This window comes from Petaurus breviceps, unplaced genomic scaffold (genome assembly GCF_028583685.1).
Source record: "Petaurus breviceps papuanus isolate PSGF00001 unplaced genomic scaffold, PetGlider_PUasm1.0 91133, whole genome shotgun sequence".
Classification (NCBI taxonomy): Eukaryota; Metazoa; Chordata; class Mammalia; order Diprotodontia; family Petauridae; genus Petaurus; species Petaurus breviceps.
Genome location: NW_027187419.1, coordinates 94,089,992 through 94,113,795, shown reverse-complemented (window position 1 = coordinate 94,113,795; position 23,804 = coordinate 94,089,992). Strand labels below are relative to the sequence as shown.

The window sequence follows — 23,804 nt, the reverse complement described above, 5'->3', positions numbered from 1 at the left end:
TAAGTAGAAAATTGATCATTGTATTTTGTGATCTTTGTTTCTTTGCAATTATTAACATTATTTCTACTACTTTTAATTTAAAATATGCACTACTATTCCAGCACGATAGTTATAAGTGTTATACCCTGGGGTATATTAATAATAATTAATGGTAATTATTATTATAGCCAGAATGTGTGTAGTGCTCTGTTTACATTTGTTAGCTCACTTGATCCTCATAACAACCTTTATAGATAGGTGCCAATATTATTCCCACTTTGCTTTTGAAGAAACTGAAGCATGGATAGGTTTAGTAGTTTGCCCAAGGTCACACAGATATGTGTCTAAGGCAGCATTTAAACTAAAGTTTTCCTACTCTAAGTCTTATGTTTATTGCTATACCTAGTAAATGGTGCCTTCATTATAGAATACTGGTCATTCTAGTGCAGAATCAGGAGAGCATGAGCTGCAAGTGATATTTCTATGTGATCATTTTGTATTGTTTCTCTCAGATATTCTCATTTGGATCCCTCTTTTGACTCTTAGCATTAGAGTACAATATGTAAATGTAATTTAAAGATGACTGAAAAATAAAGAATTTAATTGAACAAGCAAGGATTTTGGAATAACTTTAGAATTATCATGTCGCTCTAACTACTGAGCAAACCAGTCATATATTGGAACCATAACTATGAATTCTTATGGGATAAATTCACTTGATAGGGGAATGAAAATGTGATGATGCTATAAGGGCAAGTCTCTCTCCCAAAGAGTCTGACCTCTTCCACCACAATGGTTGAGAGGGAAGATATAGAGAGGGGTTCCACTGTGGCAGAACCCACAGGATGGTTGTATCATAAAGTAGGACATGGGGTTATGGTTGACATAGGGAGAAAGCATGCCTCCCCCTTTTTGGTAACTTTGGGGGAAACTCTAGAATTCTCAAGTCTCTAGAGACAGCAACAAGGCCCAGTATGTAAGCACAGGACTTGAAATCAGGAAGATCTGAGCTTGAATCTTGTCTCAAATATTTACCAACAATGTTACTCTGGAAAAGTCACTTTGTGTCTCAGTTTCCTCATCTATAAAATGGTGATAATGGCACATACCTCACAGGTTTCTTAGATATAAAGTGCTTTACAAACCTTTAAAGAGCTATATAAATACTAGCTATTACTATTGCTAGTTTGGGGATTATTAGAGATCAACAACCAGAAGTTCAGACTGCAAGTAAAGATCCATAAAACTAGGGATAGGAACATAGGCCTAAAGAAACTTGACTATTGACACCAGTAGACACAGAATAACAGAGCTACAGGACCCAAAAATAAGATATAGAATGGTGGAGATAAGAACATAAACAAAAAGAACCAGGATGGAGAAGTAGACAGAACCAAGAAACTAGAGGTAGATAGAGGGATTCATTATAGAGTGTAGAATGTTAAACTTGGAATGAGAAGACCTACTTTTAAATCTTATATCTTAACCTCATTACCTATCTGACCATGAATAAGCCATTTAATTTCTCTGAGCCTATATATTCATAATTAAAACAAAGTAGAAAATCCTTTCATTAACTACCTCACAGAGATGTTGTGAAGAAAACACTTTGTGAAATGTATTGTGCAATATAAATGAGTCTTTTTTGTTACCATATGACTAATTATTTTATTGTTTTCCTATGTGAGCTATATCCTCCCAAAATATTCTTGCACTAAACTTCTTGAGGTTTTTTGTGCTCATATTCCTGTTCCTAAATAATCACAACATTTGTGCAGTTTGTTCATATTCTTTCACCATTCTTCATTGTTCTTCCTTATAGAGATTCATAGCTATGGCTATAGCATACATAAAATACATAGCATGTATTTTGAGCCAACAGTTGAAAGCATCCATCAATTTGATAGTGTACCATTTGCATTCTCTGACTCAATGACTGAGGAATTGGAGAAAGGGAGAAGTAGAGTTTTGACTATAATATATTGTGTAACATTATGTACAACAGATGAATTTTGCCAAAAGAACATAATTCTCTGAGTAGATGGCTGTGAGCCAGTCATATACACAATGAGTTGGCTTAGCTTTCCAAGTTGTTTTCATGACCCATTCTACAATGTTGATGACAAGTTGTATCACTGAAAATCCAGTTGTCTTTCATACATTTTACATCAGATGAGTTATTAAAAACAACTGTGTGCTTAATAAATAATTTACAACATATTTTTCAAGATTTAGAAAATTTATTTTCTTTATTGTTGTACCTGGATGGATCATAATTTATTACTAGAGTGACTTAATATTATCAACCATGAGAGATAGAATTTTTCCAATTAAAACCCTGTAAAATATTCATGAGATTTCTTGTTCAGATGTATTGGAGCCTACTCTCCCTGAAAGCCAGCCTGGGAAAGATAAGATAACATACCTAAATTTTCAGATTGATGATAAGATAGTACATACAGGGGGAAACTGTATTATTCAAGACTTATCTTTGAAAAAAGAATTACTGAGCTCAATATGCATTATTACAACTAAAAAAAATAAAGCCAGGAAAATGAAATATTGAAACCTAAAGGCAAAATAAATGGAAAAACAAAATTATACAATTGAGAAACAGTTCTTTGAAAGAACTAACAAAATTAATAAACCTTTAGCTAATCTGATTAAAAATAAGAAGAAAATCAAGTTATCAAAATAGAAAACTAGACAAGGAGAGATTACAACAGAGAACCACCAAACTCCACTGTACATAATTGTATGTCAGCAAAATGAAACATTAACAAAGATTATCTACAACAAATGTAAAACACCCAAATTAACACACCAAAAATCAAATCATAAACAATCTAATTGCACAAAAATTTAACTATACTAGTTATAAAGTATGCCAAAAAACTCATAATGTTTTCTGGATTTTAATGAGAAAAGGAAAAATTCCTGTTTCTCGAAACTAAATCAAAATATGATCACTTTCAAGTGTGTGATTGGTGGCAAAAATAGTGAACATGTACAATGGACTAGTGAGTCGGGAGACTGAGGGCATAGGATTGATCCCTACAATATCCATTCATGTTTGTAAAAGAGAAAGTATATCTATGGTCATACGCCTTTACCAGAGCCATCTCTTTCATAAATGCAGATCCTCTGATGCAGAGGAATGTGGCCAAGATGGGATGGAGAGCTTAGCAAAAACACTTTATCATTCCTGGAAAAAACCCTCATAACTGATGTCTTACTGATATAAACCAGCATCATATTTGTGTACAAAGTATGTAATATCTCAAACAGATCTTTGGAAAATTATTCCCTTGAGTATTTTAAATTTGAATGAGGACATTTCTAGAAAGAAAAATAAAGTCATGTATGCATTTGGTCTGAGTCACAATGCAAATTATTTCTGAAGAATCAGAGAAGCTGATGGGCAGCCAATTCATGAAATAATTTTTCTGGAAAAAAATGTCAAGGGGGGCAGAGTCAAGATGGCAGAGTAGAAGCAGGACCTCCATGTGGCTCCGGCTTCCACCTTCCCCAATTCATGTAAAAGGGCACTATGAAAAAACTTTGGAGCTGCAGAAATAACCAAATGACACAGAGAAGCTAACCTCCCTCTGAGGACAGCGGGGCAGGCCAGCAGGAATCGGCCAGCACAGCACTCTGGGAGCCGAGCCCAAGCCTGTGTGAGCCAGAGGTTTTAGCCCCAGGGTGGGCCTGACCAGCCACTGGCCAGGGACTTCAGATGACCAGCAGCTGTGGCCAGTTCCAGAATTATCAACACATAGATGCGAAGGACAAAGTGAGAGGTCAGTGCACTGTGGACTTTTGGACCAGTAGTTGGGAGTGCATCAGCTTTTGCCCCCAGGGTGAGAAGCTGCTGAGGAGAACTGGCTGTGCAGGAGCCCCCACATGGCAGTGTAATAGTAATGGAATATAAAGATCCTCCTGTATTGGCTTGGTTTTTGGTGTTAAAACCCAGACCTTGTTAATCCCACTTGTGGGATGGACTTGTTGACATGAAAAGAGAGGGCTGGACTGGGAGGAGCTGGTGACATAAATTTGGAGAGACACAAGAGAGAGGCAGAAGAATTTTTTGGAAGCAGCATCGTGGAGGCAGAGAGAGACTGAGAGGATTGCTGAGGGCCACTTTGAATTGCCCAGGACTTTGATAGCTGCCACCCAGAGCTGCCAAGGACTGAGGAGACATGGCTGTTATGCGGGTACTTTGTCTGTTTTGATGTTGTTTTGCCAGATTTGTCCACTGGTGAAGGACAGTCCTGTTGTTGCAGAAGTTCTGGAACCTTGCTGTTGGTGCAGAGCTACTGAGACTGTTCTGCAGACAGAGAGTGAATACTGTCCACTGGTGAAGGACAGTGCTGTTATTGCAGAAGTGTTGGAACCTTGCTGTTGGTTCAGAAGCCCTAAAGAAAGATTCTCTTGTTGTATGTTTACAGAAATCCTGGAAGAGGGTTTTGCTAATGTTTTGCAGCCAGTTCCAGAATTATCAACACATAGATGCGAAGGACAAAGTTAGAGGTCAGTACACTGTGGACTTTGGGACCAGTAGTTGGTAGTGCATCAGCTTTTGCCCCCAGGGTGAGAAGTTGCTGAGGAGAACTGGCTGTGCAGGAGCCCCCACATGGCAGCTTCAGCTCCTGGCCTGCAGAGTATAGGGGGACCAAGCAACCAGCGTAATCTGGTAATCAAGATTGAGGGGTAATTGCTCTTGCTTTAACCTGCTTGGATCACGATTGCAGTCTATGGTGGAGGTCCTGGGGTGTGTGTCCAGCTTGCCAGAGCATGTGGAGGCTTCAGCAAGGGCATCCAACTAATACCTCCAGCAGCTGAGAAATCCCCAGAATTTTGTATGAAGCTCCCCTGTCTAGTAGCAGAGTCCTACTGTGGCAATAAGTCCAAAAGTCAAGTAATTGAGTGGCAACATGACCAGGCAAAGGAAACAAAGCAAACAGAAGAACCCAACATTAGACTCCTATTTTGAAGACAAAAAGGATCAAAGCATGGAACAGGAAGTCAGAACTCCTGTACCAAAAGCTTGAAAGGAAAATATGAGCTGGTTACAGGCCACAGAAGACCTTAAGAAGCAGATAAGAGAAGTGCAGGAAAAATTGGGAAGAGAAATGAAAATGATGCAAGAAAATTATGAAATGAGTCAACAGCCTGACTGAGGAAAATAACACCTTAAAAAACTGACTAATTTGAGTTAGTCAGTTTTTTAAGGTGTTATTTTCCTCAGTCAAGAGGCTCAAAAAGGCAATGAGGAGAAGAATGGCTGAAAATGCCGAATTTGCCAGATGGAAAAAGAATCTCAAAAGCTCACTGAGGAGAATCATTCCTTCAGAATTAGATTGGAGCAAATGGAAGCTAATGACTTTATGGGAAATCAAGATGCTGTTGAACAGATCCAAACAAATGAAAGAATAGAAGGCAATGTGAAATATCACATGGGAAAAACCACTGACCTGGAAAATAGATCCAGGAGAGATAATTTAAAAATTATTGGACTACCTGAAAGCCATGATCAAAGAAAGAACCTAGAAATCATCCTCCAAGAAATCCTCAAGGAAAACTGCCCCGATGTTTTAGAACCAGAGGGCAAAATAGAGGTTGAAAGAATCCACTGATCACCTCCTTAAAAAGATACCCAAAAGAAAACTTCTAGGAATATTATAGCCAGGTTCTGAAATTCCCAGATCAAGGAGAGAATATTACAAGCAGCCAGGAAGAAACAATTTGAATATTGTGGAAACACAATCAGGATAACCCAGGATCTGGCAGCTTCTGCATTGAGGGATCAAAGGGCTTGGAATGTGATATTCTGAAGGTCAAAGGAGCTGGGATTAAAACCAAGAATCACCTACCCAGCAAAAGTGAGTATCATGTTTCAGGGGAAAATATGATCATTCCGTGGAATAGAGGACTTTTAAGCATTTTTGATGAAAAAAAACAGAATTGAATAGAAAATTTGACATTCAGATACAAGAAGCAAGGGAAGCATGAGAAGGTAAACAGGGAAAAGAAGTCATAAGGAACTTATCAAAGTTGAACTATAAACATTCCTACATGGAAAAACAATAATTGTAACTGATGAAACTTTTTACAGTATGAAAATAGTTGAAGGGAATATATATATATATATATATATGAAGGTATATGGGTATATAAATACATATGTTAATGTGTGTATATATGTTTACAGGTATACATAGATAGAGGGCACAGGACCAATTTAGTAGGGAGGGATGATACTTAAAAGGTGAAATTAAGAGGTGAGAGAGGAATATAATGAGAGGAGATGGGAAGAGACAGAATGGGGTAAACTATCTCATATAGAAGAGGTAAGGGAAAATGGTTACAATGGAGGGGAAGAACAGGAAGGCAAAAGGTTATGGGTCAACCTTATTCTCATTGAATTTGGCTTGGGGAGGGAATGAAATACACATTAAATAGGGTATCTCACCCTGCAAGAGAGTAGTGGGGAAGGGGATGAGAGGGGGCATGATGGAAGGGAGGGCAGGCTCGGGGGGAGGGAAGTTGGAAGCATCCACTTTTGAAAAGGGACGAGATCAAAGTAGAGAATAGAACAAGTGGGAGGTGGGATAGGGAAATATAGTTAGTCTTTTACAATATATCTACTATGTTATTGTTTTGCATTAGCTACACATGTACAACCAATACTGAACTGCTTATCTTCTCAGTAAGGGTGTGTGACAAGGGAGGAAGGGAATGAATCTTGAATTCAAAGATTTAAAATCAAATGTTTAAATATATATATGTATGTATTTACGTATATATGTATGTATACATACACACACACACACACACACACACACACACACACACACACACACATATATATATACACTATTTTTTATTCTATTTTACACATAATTGGGAAATAAGATATACAGGCACTGGGGCATAGGGATCCACCATGCCCTACTGGAAAAGTCGAAAGGGTTATGGGAAAAAATATGGGAGAGAGCAGATTGGAGGAGGGGATATCCTGTGGGACTGCTATTTTGGGGTGGTGGGTAGGGGAAAATCGGGGAGAAAATTTGTAACTCAAAGTCTGGCAGAAATGAATGATGTAAATCAGAAGTTAATAAAGCATTTGAAAATGGAAAAAAAATGTCAAACCATATTTTACCATTCTCTTTGTTAAATTTGGTCCTCAGATCAAGGAGATTTCTCATTCCACTGCCAGAGCAACCAAAAGAAAAGAGCTCACACCACCTAAAGTGTTTTCATTGATTTGGGCATCTGTTCTCTTAATGCTCTCATTATTGTTAAATATTTTTTAAACCTCTGGCTGAAATTTGGAAGTAGTCTGGACAGTTGCCTCTTCAAAATTCATGAAGGATCATGTCATGGTACTAGCAAAGAAGTCTAACACAATAGAAAATATTCCAAATGAGAAAATGATGAGCCACATAGAGCCACTATGGTGACATGATTCCATTCAGGAATATACTTATTATTAGAAAAGAGGTCAGTGCTGATAAATAATGGCAGAGATACTGTTCAGGAAGATCTAAATGATACACAAGTGTTTAATTTTGGAAAGGAATAGTTCATGAAACTAAGAGAAAAAAATCCTGAAAGTAACAGATCCCTTTGCATAATGAAAATGGAAGGAAAACCGAAGTGACTAAAACAATTTTTCAATATTATGTTTAAAAAAGTAGACCAATATATTTCATTCTATAAAAAAATATTGCTTTTATGGAGAAATTCTAACCTATATGCAATCATTATATGCATACATAAAATGTATTCTATAATAATTGGTAGTCTTTTTAAAATTTCTATCCAATTACATTGGAGTTTACTTTCACTTTGCTGTTTATTAAGAAAAAACAGGGTTGGTTTATTTTTTGTTGTTATTATTTGTTTGTTCATTTGTTTTGCTTCTTCAAAATTGTTTGGGTCTTAGGGGCGGCCAGGTGGCTCAGCAAGTAAGAGCACCTGCTCCAGTGTCGCGATGACCTGGGGATCGAATTCGGGCTCCCAAACTTAGCACCACACCCAGAAATAACTGGCTGTGTAACCTTGAGCAAGTTACTTAACCCCAATTGCTCATAAAAAAAATTATTTGGGTCTCAAAAGAAGGCATTTCTCCCTAAGAGTTAATTAAGTTGAAGCCCAGTTATCTCCTCCAACTGTGTATAAAATGTACAAGTAATTACACTACAGAGAGTAATATGTATTAAAGGCAACCAAATCCACTTAATAAGAAGTTCATTGTACTTGAAAGCTAAGAAAACCTGAGTCAAATTCTGCCTCAGATATTTACTGCCTTGTGATCCTAGCCTTCAACCTCTCTCAGTTTACTCATCTGTAAAACAGGGAATGTTTTTTAACATTAATTTTTATTTTTTTATCTTTTTTATGGAATAAAGCAAGCATTTCCATAAAAGTGTATAATAAAAAGATGATTGCATATGAAACCAAAAATCTATTATGTACAACTTGCAATTTCTTTGAAATATGTGATAAACTTATCATGTAAATTTATTTTTTTTTTACCTCATGCCCCCCAGCCTAGCAATGGCTACCATTAGACACAAATTACACACACATACACACACACACACATACACACTTATGTTTTTTGTAAAATTATTCTACACATACTGCTATTTATCAGTTCTTTCTCTGGATACAGATAGCATCCTTTCTTTATATATCCTTTGTAGTTCTTATTCTGTAGACTTATTTTTAAAAAAAAGAACTTTACAAATTACTAGAAAAAAAAGGAAAGCTGCAGAGATGAACACTGCTGCATATAAGAATGACTTATTTCAAAATCATTTTAGCATTCTGTTTGTATAGGGTTTTTTCTTTTTTTTCCTAACACTGTCATTTTTGCTAGGTTGCATGCTAATGTTCCCTTTCTATGAAGGCAGCATGAAGACTAAGAGGGGAAAGATCTGGTGGAACCTGAGAAAAACTTGCAACAGGATAGTAAAACACAGATGGTTTGAAATGTTCATGCTTCTCATTATCTTGCTCAGCTGTGGGGCTCTGGTAAGTGAAATAGCAAATAAGCATGATACTGATGGAGCCATTTGCTTTCAAAATCCACTTTAGTGAACAAATTATGACAAATACAATTCTCTCAGAAAATTAATTGTGGTACTAACTAGAGAGTCATCATGGCAAAGCCTTACCTTCTTTTTTCTTAGCAAGCTATCTCATATTATTCTTGTGAAAAAAGAGATATGGACTAAATAATTAGAAACATTCGAGTCCTCAGCAGGAGGTCTCCAGTGGAGTACACCAAGGATATGTATTTAGCCCTGTGCTATTTGACATTTTATCCATTGTTGGTACAGGTGGCATGCTCACCAAAGGGATAGGTAATGCATTGGATGATAGACTTAGTAGCTAAACAAGATACTGACAAGACAAAGCAGTGTAGTGCATTTAATAAAATGCAATCTGATAAGGATAAATGTAGTTTTATACTTGAATCCAAAAAATCAATTTCCCAAGTAAAGAATGTAGAAGCATGGTTAGGTAGAAATTTGTCTAGGGGAAAAAAGGTCTATGAGTTTTAGTGAACTGAAAGGTCAACATGAGTTACTAAAGTTCTTCAGAATCCAAAAAGCTGATGATGCCAGCTTGGACTGTAATTAAAAAATCATGACTTCTAGGAATAGGGAAGCAATAGTTCCCTTGTATTCCTGCCCTTGTCAGACTTCATTTGGAATACTATGTTCAGGTATGGGTGCTACCAAGTTTAATAAGTACGCAGTTAGGTTAGCAAGTGTTCAAGGAATTGTAGCCAAAATGATTGAAAGACCATTACTTCATGTAATAAGAGAATTAATTGGAATAATTGAGAGTATTTAGCCTGGAGGAGAAACAGATAGGTGATGAAGTAGATGGAGTGCCCAGCCTATAGTCAGGAAGATTCAACTTCATGAGTTCAAATATGATATCAGACAGTTAGTAGCTGTCTGACCCTGGGCAAGTTACTTAACCCTGTTTGACTCAGTTCCTCATCTATAAAATGAGCTGGAGAAGGAAATGGCAAACCATTCCAGTATCTTTGACAAGAAAATCATGAAAAGTCAGTCCCAACTGAAACAATTCAACAACAACAAAGTCTGGAAGAAATAAAACTCCAAGGTGTCATGAAACCTAGCTCCATGTAGTTAAGCACTGACATAAGGAAGAAGAGTTAAACTTATTCTGCTAACTTATTCTGCTTACATATTCTGTTTCTAAACAGACTTGATACAAGGCTCAAAAGAAACTCAAACTGAAACAAGGTGTTAATTCAATAGCTGAAACAAGGTATTAACTGCTTCTTTGCCTGCCATTACAGATTGTACTTCTTTGCCTCTTTGTTTTGAAATTTCGAGGTACCCCAATTACTCAATGTAGATGCTACTGCCTATTCAGGGTGACTTTTCTGTTCTCCCTAGTTGATAAGAGTATTTCCCTCCTCAAATCAGCTTTTATTTATTTATTTGTGAACAATAGATCATAAACTCATATATTAAGAACTAGAAGGGATATTAAAGATGAATTATCTAATCCAGAATCTTCATTTTATAGATGAACTTGAAAACCAGAGAGGTTAAATATTTGCCCTCATTTACATAGGGAATAAATATCAGGGCTGAGATCTAATCCCAAATTCTGAGATATGTCTTATTCTCCTATCAAAACATATGAACTTCTGAAGGGCAAAAATTTCTTGTTTTTGTCTTTCTATTCCCAGAGCTTAGCTCTAAGTTTTTGTAAAGCCAAGCACAAGCAGCTTTCCAGAGGACTGCTGCTGTGAATAGCTTTAAGGTTCTGATCACATAGTATAGTGAACTCTCTATTTATTTGCTTCAGTAAACTGAAGCAAAACATTCACAGAAACCAAAGTACAGCATTCACAATGTTATAACATAACAATTTATCACCAAAGTGGCCACATAGTTTTAAACAAAAGATATCATTTAGTAAGTCCCTAACTCAATCATCCTTAAGAAGCAATCCTCCTTAAGGGACACAAAGTATAAAGGTAAAAGTTCTCCACCCCTAGGTCACATTGTCTTTATCTCTCAGCCAAAAAAGTTTTCTTTCTTCCTGATTGGAAAGTAGTTTCCAATCATCCTTAAGTCAATCATCCTTAACAGGTACAAGGTACAGAATGCAAAGTTCTCCTACCCCTAGGCCACAGTAAATCATGATCTTCTCAGTCTGCATTAAGTTCCCAAGGAAAGGTCTTTTCATCTTGACTTGAGGATGGTTTCCAAATTCCATGGTTCCTCTTTCATGAGTCAAGCTCCTACCTGAATCTACTCAATCATCTGTATTCACAGGTAGGTAGCTCTCAGCTCTTCGTTCAGCTCCTTGCCCAGTTGCCATTCCATATTGAAGTTCACAATGTCCAGTATACCTCAAGTACTTCACAATTTCTGTTTCTGGGAAGACAAAGATTAACAGAGAGAAAATAACATCCATACACATTGCTGGCACCATAAACAATTCACTTTTTGCCTGTGAAATCAACAGAGACCCACAAACAAGGTCTAAGTCAACACAAATCGTCATTATAGAAATCAACACAGACCCACAAACAATGCCCACAAACTACACAAATCGTCAGTAAAATCCCAGGACCTCCAAAACCCTCCTCCAGGACTTCTGTAAACAGACAACAAGAAAATCCTCTTTCAGGGCTTCCAGTAAGATCCCAGGGCTTCTGTACAAAGTATTATAAACACAAATCAACACAGACAGAACAGACAAACAGAGTGCCAGGATACCACAAGTTTTCTTCCTCTCAACTGTGCCACCACAAGTATTATCTTCTCAGTTCTGCTTTCTCCCAGCTTGTGCTCAGCTTTTTAACTGGTCATTAGCTCCTCCTTATTCCACCCACCTCTTATGTACTTCCTGTTCCTGTTTTTGTCAAGCCCCTCCCACTGTGGGTTTCATAAGTTCTGTTTCTAAGCAAAGATTTGATATAATAATGGGCAATGCTCAAAAGAAACTTGAACTGAAACAAGGTGCTAAATAATTAAATAGCTGAAACAAGGTGCTAAGTACTTCTTTGCTTGCCATTACACTTTTATATACAGTTCATTTAAAAATAATTCTTGAAATGAGTAAAATTGGACAAATTTGTAGTCAACCTCTTTTTGTCTGTACCTCTGGTGAACTAGTGCAAGTTAAGTGCAAGATGACTGGCTGAAGCATTATCTACAACCCTGAAACTAGAGACAAACTAAGTGGTTAATTGAACCCATAATCTTAGACTCATTAGCACCATGGAGTTAACAAAAATCCATATTTCCTTTCTTCTGTACTGTCAACCACATGTTGCATAGGCATTGAGATTTTTATTTTATTTTATTTTATTTTGCTATACCACAGGCTTTTGAAGATATATACCTTCAAGAGAGAAAGACTATCATGATTATACTTGACCATGCTGACAAAATTTTCACTTACCTCTTCATTGTGGAGATGCTTCTCAAATGGATGGCATATGGTTGTAAAGAGTATTTCAGTAATGCCTGGTGCTGGCTAGAATTCTTGGTTGTTAACGTATGTATATTTAAATACATTTTCAGATGCTTCAAATATTATTATTAATGATAAATATGTCTGTAATTAGCAATCCCACACTCATTCTCGGTTTGACCTGTGGTTTTAATGACATTTCATTTACAGAAATTCATTCCTTCAATGTAACTCATCCATAACTTTGAGTCTTGGAGAGCTGCTTGAGAGCAATGAAAAGTTAAGCAACTCATTTATGTTCACAAAGATAATACATATACACTCGAACCCAGGTCTTCCCAACTTTAAGACCAACTATCTATTCACTTTACCAAACTCACACCTATTGTTAAAAAATGAGGACAAAATTTAGATTTGTTTTTCATCTAGATTGTTTATATCTGTATAGTAGCTTGAGCTATCTCATTAATAAGATTAGAGACTTTGAGAAGTAATCTGATCCCTTAGAGAACATCAATTCAGGCCCCTTCCCAAAGTATGAATCATCTATAAACATCCCCAATAAGTAATTTTTAACTTCTTGAAGACCTCCAGGTATGGGAAACTCACCATATCCTAGGACAGAAGTAGGGAACCTGCAGCCTTCAGGCCACATGTAGTCTTCTAGATCCTTAAGTGTGGTCTTTTTACTGAATCCAAATTTTCAGAACATTCTATAAAATGTACATATTCTGAAAATTTGGATTCGGTCAAAAAGCTGAACTTAAGGATCTAGAAGGCTACAAGTTCCCCACCCCTGTCCTTGGATAACCTATTTCATTTTTGGTAGCTCTAGCTATTAGAAAGTTAGAATGTCTTTCCTTACATTGAACTAACAAATGGCTTCTTTTAACTTCAGTCTATTGATCCTAGTTATATACTCTGTCCAAACAGAGCAGTCTAATACTTATTTCAATCAATCTGCATTTATTAAGATTCTATTATGTGCTAGGAACTTCAAATATTTGAATGTTCCATCCTCTCATCCCAACCTTCAACTAAAGGTTTTTCTTCCCCAGACCAAACATCCTGGTCTCCTTATCATCCTAGTTGCTCCATCCCCACCCCAACTTCCATACAAATACATTTCACTTTATCAATGCCTTCTAAAGTGAAGCATGGCACAGTAGGTAGTGGTGGACTTAGATTCAGGAAGAAATGAGTTCAAATTTTACTTCAGTAATTCACTAGTCTATTTTACATTGCAAAGTTATTTAATCTCTCCTAAATTCAATTTCTTTATCTGCTACTTTTATTAGATTTGTGAAATGAGTATCGTCTTACAACAACCTCTTGATTTCAGTCACTCCAAAGAGGCCATATGGAGTAACAAAAAATAATGGCTGAGGGGATTCAAGTATAGTCTTTAATAAAAAAATCTATCATAGCTAGTTATAGGACTTTAATCTGTAACATAAAATGATAGATTGAATTTTTAATATTGATTTCAAGTCCTTAAGGCTCTATAATTCTAAGGGTTTATCCCCTAAGCCATGTTTACCTGGGGAACTTATTCCTGCCTATCTGCCTATACTAAACCCTCCAAATGTGCTATTTAACCTACTTTTTGCATCCCTCAGGACTTGGCTCCAGTAATCATCTCATCTTCATTTAATGACTTTAATATGTTCTTTTATTGTGGTTTGACCCACCCCTTATACTTTTTTAAGTTTGACTCCATAATTCCTCAAGTTACATTTTAAATGTCAAACTTCTCAAGTAAATGGCCTGCATTTTCTACCTCAAATTCCTCACCAGCCATTCATTCCTTAATCTTTTTGGTTTTGTTTTAAGCTTAAATACAAATGAGAAAAGAAAACTGCCATGTACACAGGAGACCATAAGAAATGATTCATTCTGAACAATAAATTTCCATTTCAAGAAAACCTACATAATAAATACTACACATTGATTCCAAAACTGCCCAACTTTGCTTCCTTGTTGGAATTTTGGTCTCTGCTGTGCACTTTTTACTTTATTTTTTTCCTCCCCCACACCCTAAGGAAGGCTACAATTAAGCAGGGAGATAACATATACATTTATATGTATATGTACATATGTATATATACATATACACACATACATATGCCTGTATACACAAATATATGCATATATAACACATATGTATATACACAGATATCTATAAACATACACATATATATGCGTTCACATATGTGTAAGACCATACTATGCTTATTTCATCCTATCATCTATTTCTTTGAAGGTAGATAGCATCTTCCTTTATAAGTCCAAGGCTTTCCATATTTTTCTAAATCAAACCAATTCATCATTTCCTATAGCACAGCAATATTCCAACCCAATCACATCCTATCTGAGAGTTTTCCCTCCAATTTTCTACCTTCCTTCTATTATTGGCTACATAGGTTTTATTTATACAAGAAAATTTTAATTTAAAATAATCAAAATTATCCTTTTTAATTTCAGCAATGCTCTCTTGCCTTATATTATAGTTTAAGGACTGATACTGCTGAATCTACTTCCCTTACATCATTTTTTCTGGTTTCTTTAAAGTTACTGATCTTTTGTTCTTCCAAATGAACATTTCTATTATTTTTTCTAACTCAGTAAAATACTTTTTTAGTAATTTAATTGGGATGGCATTGAATGAATAGATTATTTGGGTAAAACTGTCAGTTTTAAAAATATATGGACTTTACCTACCCATGAAAAATAAATACTATTAGAATTATTTGTGTAAAAAGTGTTTTATATTTATGTTCTTAAAATTCCTGTGTCTGCGTTGGCAGGTATTTCATACTGTCTAGGTATTTTAAATGATCTAAAACAATATTGAATATTGCTGACACATAGTGTAGGTTCTCTATTTTTCACTTTTGATTTTGTCTGAGATCATGATTGCTATCCCTACTTTTTTCATGCTAAATCCTCCTCCTGTCCTTAATTTTATACTTGTGTATTTCTCTCATTTTTATAATGTTTCCTGAAAGCAACATATCACTTTTTAATCTGCTATCCATTCCTGTTTTATGGGTAAATTAGTCCTGTTCACATTCTAAGCTACAATTACTTGTGCATTTTCCTCCTCCATATGTTCCTCCTATCCTTCTTACCCTTTTTACCCTTTCCCTCCTCACTCCTCTATTTTACTTCTACCTGCTACCTTGCCCCCCATTCTGATAACCTACCTTTTCCTCTAAGAGTCCCTCTGTTATCCTCTCCCCCAACCCTATCCCCTTACCCTCATTTCTTTTTGAATTTAGAAGACTCTTCTAGCCTTCTAGGTATTTATGTAGTTCCATCTTTAGCCTATTCTTTATGAGAATAAGGTTTCAGTACTCCCCATCCTCTCCCCCTACCAGCTTCTTCTGTATCAATTTTTCATTTAACCTCATTTGTATGGGAAAATTACTCCTTTTCATCTCTTCCTACAGCTTTTATTTTTTTAGAATTACCCCATCATATTCAGTCCACATATTTCTTCCAAACTACCCAAATAATGATGATCATAAGTATTGCTAATATTTTCAAATATAAAAAGCAAAAAAATTTGACCTTATTGAGTCCCTTATAATTGGTCTTTAATGTTTACCTTGTCAAATTTTCCCTTAAGGTCTGGGATTTTGTCACAAAAACCTGAAAGTCTTTGAGTTCATGAAATGTCCTTTTTTTCCCATTCAGGATTATACTTAACTTTTCTTGGTAAGTTATCTTTGGGTGTTACCCCAGAACTTTTGCTCTACAGAATTAGCATTCCAAGACCTATGGTCCCTTAATGTAGAAGCTTTTAGGTGTTGTGTAATCCTTATTGTAGCTCCATGATATCCATACTTCAATACTTCTGCCCCTCCTCGAGGACCCTTTTCAAACCAAATTCTATCTTAACCTTCCCAACATTCAGTCGTTCTTCCCTCTTGTGAAAAATTATGACATACATTCTACATAACTTATCTGCCACTTAGCAAATGCTACTTTTTGTGCCATTGGGCATATATCATGCCAGTCTGACCACCTACATTATAAGCTCAGTAAAGGCAGAGACCAGATATTTGGAACTCTTCCAAGTTTAAAACCTATCATCCCCGAGTCTGGCCAAGAGACTCATACATTGGGTATGCTTATAAAATGACTCTTCTTGGGAGAGGTAATGTTTTGTTATTATCAAAATATGTCATATTTTGCTTACATATTCACTGTGTGTCAGTGAATGTTATGGCTCCACTACCTGGTTCACTTCATGTAATAATACTCAAAAAGTTTCATTTTGATGGATATTATGAGATGATATTGCTAGTTAACTGGAAAAATGGTTTTGGTATCAGTTTCAAACTCTCCAAGTAGCATAACTTAATCAATAATCATAAAAAAGTTCCAAAAATCTATTGAATTTATTTAGTCTGACAAATAATATTTGTTATCACTATTATTAATTTTTGCTTTTATGAACTTTATTTCTTTTGATGTAAGACAAAGGACTTTCTTCCATGTTATTACTCTCTGGTGATTTCAGTGTTAACTTGGATTGTCTAACTTCTTCCCATTAATAGTTTTTTGTTTTTATTTTATAGAAGACTTTGCCAAAATGAATGTGAAATTGTATTTGTTTTCTACACAGGTCTGTTTTTTTCTCTTACTAACCAACTGTCTGGGATACCCAGGACTTATTGTTCTGAAACCCCTCCGAGCACTAAGGATTTTATCTGTATTTGAAAGAGTAAGGGTAAGAAAAATAACTTACAGTAGCCTATCTGTGGGGAAAAAAATGTGCACAGAATCAACCTTTGTAGAGATTATTATTTCAGTCAACAAACATTTATTAAGTGCCTATTATGTGCCAGACACTGTAACAAGTAGTTAGGATACAAAAAAAGGCAAAAGACAGCCCCTGCCCAAGATAAGATCATGAGACACCATGCAAAAAAAATGCATGAACACGTTTTACACAGAATAAATAGGAGACAATCAAGGGAAGGCTCTAGAATGAAAAAGAACTGGGAAAGTCTTCCCATAGAAGGTGAGATTTTAGCTAGGACTTGAAGGAAGCCAGGGAAGCCTAGAAGCAGATCTTATCCTCCTTTCTGTATACTTAGGACCAAGAGAGCCACCTTCTAATTTGATTGCTTGACCACAGGTAGATTCTTACACAAGAATTTTCAATATTTAGATTTTGTGTTTTTATAGTTTATTAACTGATATATGCCTCCTTACACTAAGCATGAGGGAAACAAAAACATTTTTTTAAATGAATAAGACTTTCTTTCCCAGAAATATCAGGTTTGAAAATGAGATCTCTGATAAATAAATTGTTTTCTTCTACGTTTAATCCACAACCATTTTTGGTCAAAATTTTCACTGAATTGACCAATATAAATTTTTTGCTGTTCAGCATACAGTCTAAGATGTTTAACTGAATAAGTCATCAATTTATATGTAATTCTTGTAGTGAAATCTACTATGATTCACAACAGAGAAACTCAAAAAGAAAAAAAGAGTTCATTAACTTGATAGTGAAATATAATTTTTAAGATGGATGACTATGTTAACATTCAAAAACAAGGAAATAGTAAACCATACCTAAATAAGGTAAAAGTTATATTGAATAGTGCATGGAATTAGATTAGAGATGGGTGGTAGATCCCAGATGTTGAGGGTTAATAATAGAATGAATTACTGATCTCATGATTGCCTCTTTTGTGAATTATTTGGTCTTTTGCTTATATAAATTATGTTTGGCTATTAAGGCTCCAGCACCTCCTAGGTTTATTTTAAAATTTGTTGTTGTTAACCTACAAAATGGGGTTATTAAATGAATGAGTTTGTATCAGAGGTAGGGAACATGCACCCTCAAGGCCATATATGGCTCTCTCGGTCCTCAAGTACAGCCTTTTGACTGAATCCAAGCTTCACAGAACAAATCCCCTTAATAAAAGAATTTGTTATGTAAAACTTGGACTCAGTCAAAAGGTCATACTCAAGGACCTAAAAGACCACATGTGGCCTTGAGGCTTTAGGTTCTCTACCCCTGAATATCATAAAATCTTAAAGGACTCTGACATTAGCTAGTACAAGTGCTATCAGTACTTGGATACCAAGTTGGGTCCTACATATTCTCCAAATGTAAGTCAATGTTTATATGTTACATTGAGCTGCAGAAAATAAATAATTTATACTATGAGAAGATAAAAAAAAATGACAAAACTACAAGTCTTCAGTATCTTTACTTTAATGTAAACGAAATTTGTGAGACTTTTTAGGATTTCATATGATACAATGTATTTCAGATATTTTTTCTCTTTTCTGAATACAAACATTTAATGAATTCATCTTTCCAATAACAGTTTTCTTCTCTTTTTTATTTATGTTTCATCAGAACTACCTTAAAATCTGGTTTATTTCCTCAACATGTGGTTTTAAAAGTCCAAAGGAATGGCCTTTCTAATTATTACAGTATATTTGATATTAATAGTTTTCAAATGATCTAATGCAAAAATTATTTAATAACTTTTCATAACTTGGATTTCTGTTCTCTTCTAGGTGGTTGTGATTACATTAGTAGGGGCAATTCCATCCATCCTGAAAGTGCTTTTTGTCTGCCTTACCTTATGGCTAATTTTTAGCATTATTGGGGTAAATCTTTTTGCTGGCAAATTCTCAATGTGCATTAATACCACAAGTCTTGAACGATTTGATGAAACTATGGTCCAAAATAAGTCTGACTGTGAGATGCTTATGAACATCACCAAAGATGTGCTACTTGAGAAAACTGATGGAGATGTGCAGTGGGAAAATGCAAAAGTGAACTTTGATAATGTTGGAAATGGTTATCTTTCTCTCTTTCAAATAGTAAGTTGCTTAAAACTTGTTTAAAATGTTTTTAAAATATATATTCTATAGTATATGAATGAATAAAGAGCAAGGTGTCCACTTTTTGTGTTTGTGTCCACTTTTTGTTGTGTTTCATATTTTTAATGAAATATGAAAGCAAGGGGCGGCCAGGTGGCTCAGCAAGTAAGAGCACTGGCTCCAGTGTCGGGATGACCTGGGGATCAAGTCTGGGCTCAGATACTTAGCACCACACCCAGAAATAACTGGCCATGTAACCTTGAGCAAGTTACTTAACCCCGATTGCTTAAAAAAAAAAAAAAAGAAATATGAAAGCAGAAATATTTGACAAAATATCTCATGAGCTCTTTATGGGTCACATGAAAAATGTGATTTTGATGATGATAAAGTTTAATGTAGTCAAATATGACTGGAAGCTCATACTCAAAGTATATATCATGTCATGAATCCAGCCTAAAAATGGCCTCAGTAGCCTCAGTGGAGATTGCTTTTTTTTTAATTAAAAAAATGTATTTAGAACCATAATTTCATTGGCATGTGTACTTTTGATACAGAAAATCCTTTCACCAATTCAGAACACTAACTTCTCTAAATTTAAATCTTTAACCAATAGGGCAGGTAATTTATTTGTGGTTTGATCCCAGATCTTCCAGACTCTAAGGACATCTCTTTACCAAATAGTTTAGGCTGTTGTCTTACTCAATGTTTTATTTTAAACTAACTGCTTGATAAAACATGCAGCAGGCCTACTTAGTATACTGGTATATTAACACAATCTTGTAGGGATAGCTAATATGTCAGAAGGTAGAATCAATATTCATAAACCTGAGAATTATGGGACAAAATAAAGAAAATAAAATCCTCTAGAAGAATAAAAGTAAAATCTTGTATTAGGTTAAAGGAATCAATTGTCCAACTACAGGATAGAATCAACCTAATTAGAATAGCTAATCAAGGGGCGGCCAGGTAGCACAGAGAGTAAGAGCACCGGCTCCAGTGTTGAGAAGACCTGGAGATCGAATCCCAGGCTCAGACACTTAGCACCCACCCAGAAACACCTGGCCGTGTCACCTTGAGCAAGTTACTTAACCTCAATTGCTTAGGGGCGGCCAGGTGGCTCAGCGAGTAAGAGCATCAGCTCCAGTGTCAGTATGACCTGGAGATCGAATCCGGGCTCAGATACTCAGCACCACACCCAGAAATAACTGGCCGTGTAACCTTGAGCAAGTTACTTAACCCCGAATGCTTAAAAAAAAAAAAAAGAATAGCTAATCAATGCATTTAAAGGACCAGGAGATTTTAATTGGAGATAAACTTAACAAGAGCCATCAATGTGACAAGAATGCTACAGAATGCCATATAATCTTAGTTATCTTAGTATTAATAAGTTAGTTATGATATCACAATAAGTTAAAGTAATAGTTTTATAACTAGTCAAGACCATAACTGAAATATTGTTTTCAGTTTTGAGTGGCACCTTTTAAGAATGATATCTATACAGGGGAGTTACCCAAATGGTGAGAAAACTTTAAGCAATATCATGGGAAGAAAAATTATGGCTAATGGATACAAAAGCTGGTTTCTATGGACTTTATAATCCTTCCCCTTCTACCACCATCTGAGACCTACTGTTAGTAAAAGATAAAAATTATATTTCCTTTTTTAGTATCACTGGGATTTCAGAATTATACCATTGATGGAGAAGGGGTAAAACACAAATGCACACAAATATATTTGTTGGTGAATATGATTGAGACATATAAGCAAAGGGCTAGGTATGACAAATTGGAAATTATCAACATTATATTTACTACTGACTTCATTGTGTAGTCCAGGTTTCCTGGCAGAAAGAGTTAGAGTTAGAGTAGAAGATAATGGAAATAAAATGGGGTATCAAAAGAAGGGCCATCACTGCATTTTTATAATTTTGTTAAATTATTCTCTAACTTTTTCATGTAGAAGGGCACTAATTACTGAAGAAGATTCTATCTTCTATAACAGTCATAATTCATGACCAGTTTAATAAGAACAACCAAAGTTTCTAATCTCAAGGATGACGGGCTATAGATCCTTACCAGTCAATGTTCTGGGATCACCCCCAAAGTCATCCAAGTATGACTTTCATGGAGAATTCAACTTTGAAAAGGAAATGGAAACTCCTTTTTTTTACTTTTTTCTAATGAATAAAGTTTTATTTGTGGAGTCAGCAAAGCAGAGGAGTAAAGCATTTTCAGGTTATTGTACTTTTCTCCAGAACCCTAAAATCATATCATATAGGGAGTCATAAGCCATAAAGCCATTAACATTGCATGGTAATGGAGTCAAAAGGGAGGATTTTAGGCACTTTTGTGAATTATCAATAGAATGTTGTTGGTATTGGTTACTCAGCTCGGACCTTTTAAGATATTCCTTTTATCTTATTGAAGATTCTGCCCTACCAAACCCTAAACTTGGATTGCCTATACAATTTTCTGTTTTCACTCTTACTCATATACTGCTTTTTTTTCTTTTTTTAGAATTTGATTGATTCCCTTTTTTTTTTTTTTGCTTTTTTTTGGAGGGGGGAAGGCAGGGCAATTAGGGTTAAGTGACTTGCCCAAGGTCACATGGCTAGTAAGTGTTAAGTGTCTGAGGCCAGATTTGAACTCAAGTCCTCCTGACTCTGGGGTCAGTGCTCTATTCCCTGTGCCACCTAGCCACCCCTTACTCATATACTGTTAAATAATACTAGAGAACATCATGAAACCATGTTAACTGGGTCCACTATGGCTTGATTGGCCAAAGATAGGCCCCTGCCCCTGCACCACTTAATGGTTACTTTTTAGGCCTTTATGGCTTAGAGTGAATATAAATAGTCATTGTTTCTCTTTTGGCCATAAAGAGCCCTGAGAGTCTCCCTCTCCCAGTTTGATTTTTTTTTTATTAGAAGAGCCATTCCTTGGCTCACTTCTTAAGCAACACTAATCACTGAATGGGGATTGTCTCAGTCAAAGTGAGAACTTCGAAAGACCTTAGCTTAAAAAGGCAACGGTCACCCACTACACCCTTGGCCATTCCCAGTCATCTTGATCTGTATCTGACCACTGGACCCATGTGTCTCAGGAGGGGAAAGTGAGGCTGTTGGCTTTGCATAGCCCTCCCCCACAAAAATCCAATTCACTTGCAAGTCATGGTATCGTCTTCCTGATGTCATGGTCCTCTTTGAGAATGGAGGACAAACCACACACATACAATTTGAACCAGGAAATTACTACAAGGCAATCATTTTATATTTTCCTAATTAACTCACTATTCATTTACAATAGCTTTCCTTAACCTTTTTCATTCCTCTTCAATCTTCCATAACTCCCTTATCCTGACTCTCCCAGATAAGAACTTCAGTTCACAAAATAATTAATAATAATAATAATAAAGCCTATTCACTCAATCAGGAGGAAAATTTCTCTCCTCATATCTGTCTCCTGGCTTTTCTGACTTCCTTCAAGTTCCAGCTAAAATTCAGTGTTCTATAAGAAGCTAGTTGATATGACTTGTCAATAACTAAGCTGATTTTTATCTTGTTCTTAATCATGGTATCCAGAGACAAATTTAATAAATGTCATATTTTCAGGCTACATTTAAAGGATGGCTGGCTATCGCGTATTCAGCTGTTGATTCAAGTGATGTAAGTATAGAACAACTGTATCGGTAACAGACACATTCATATAGCACTTTATGGCTAACAAAGCATCCTCTTCAAAATAACCCCATAAGAAAGGTAGTACAAGAATTATTATCCCCATTTTAGAGAATAGGAAATGGAGTTTCAGAAGAAGAATTTTGGTCAAGGTCACACAGCTAGGAAGTGGTAAAGGCAAGACCCAAACTGAGGTCTACTGATCTCAAATCCAGTACTCTTGTCACTATAACACACTGTGCCCTTCCCCCTCTAAATATAACTGTCCAAATAAAATAAGACTTTATTTTAAAGTGCTTGGCACATAGTAATTGTTTAATAAATGTTTACTGATGTAAGTAGTAGTAGATTAAGTAGTGCTTAATAAATGCTTATTCCTTTCCTTTCTTAAAGGAAAACTAATACTTATAATTCTGTAACACTTTAATATGTGCAGAGCACCTTTCTCAGAATGATTTTTGAGGGAGATGGTATAAATTATCACTTATTAAAGATAAGGTAACTGAACCTTAGAGAAGGCAAATCATTTCTAGTCACAGAATTAGTCTGTGTCATAGTCAGGATACAGACTATAGTTTCCTGACTCCAAGCTCACCACTCTTACCTATACAAGGCTATACCTTCTCTAGAAAATAAGGGTTCTTTACATTGTGTGCATGTATGTCTGTTTTTGCATGTTTCTGTGTGTGTGCCTCTGTGTGTCTGTGAAAGACATAGGGGGAAGGAGGGAGGGAGGGAAGGAGAGAAAGAGAAAGAGAGAGAGAAGAGAAGAGAAGAGAAGAGAAGAGAAGAGAAGAGAAGA

General features: G+C 35.8%; 1 protein-coding gene across 1 annotated transcript in view; it reads left to right on the top strand.

The window, feature by feature from the left end:
• LOC138155364 (sodium channel protein type 9 subunit alpha-like) overlaps positions 1–23,804 on the top strand; it is a 117,907-nt gene that overhangs the window by 81,613 nt on the left and 12,490 nt on the right. Inside the window, exons 18-22 of the mRNA XM_069080574.1 lie at positions 8,867–9,021; positions 12,376–12,549; positions 17,099–17,203; positions 19,018–19,326; positions 22,937–22,990. Of these exons, the coding sequence (XP_068936675.1) occupies positions 8,867–9,021; positions 12,376–12,549; positions 17,099–17,203; positions 19,018–19,326; positions 22,937–22,990 (797 nt within the window). The remainder of the gene's footprint in view (positions 1–8,866; positions 9,022–12,375; positions 12,550–17,098; positions 17,204–19,017; positions 19,327–22,936; positions 22,991–23,804) is intronic.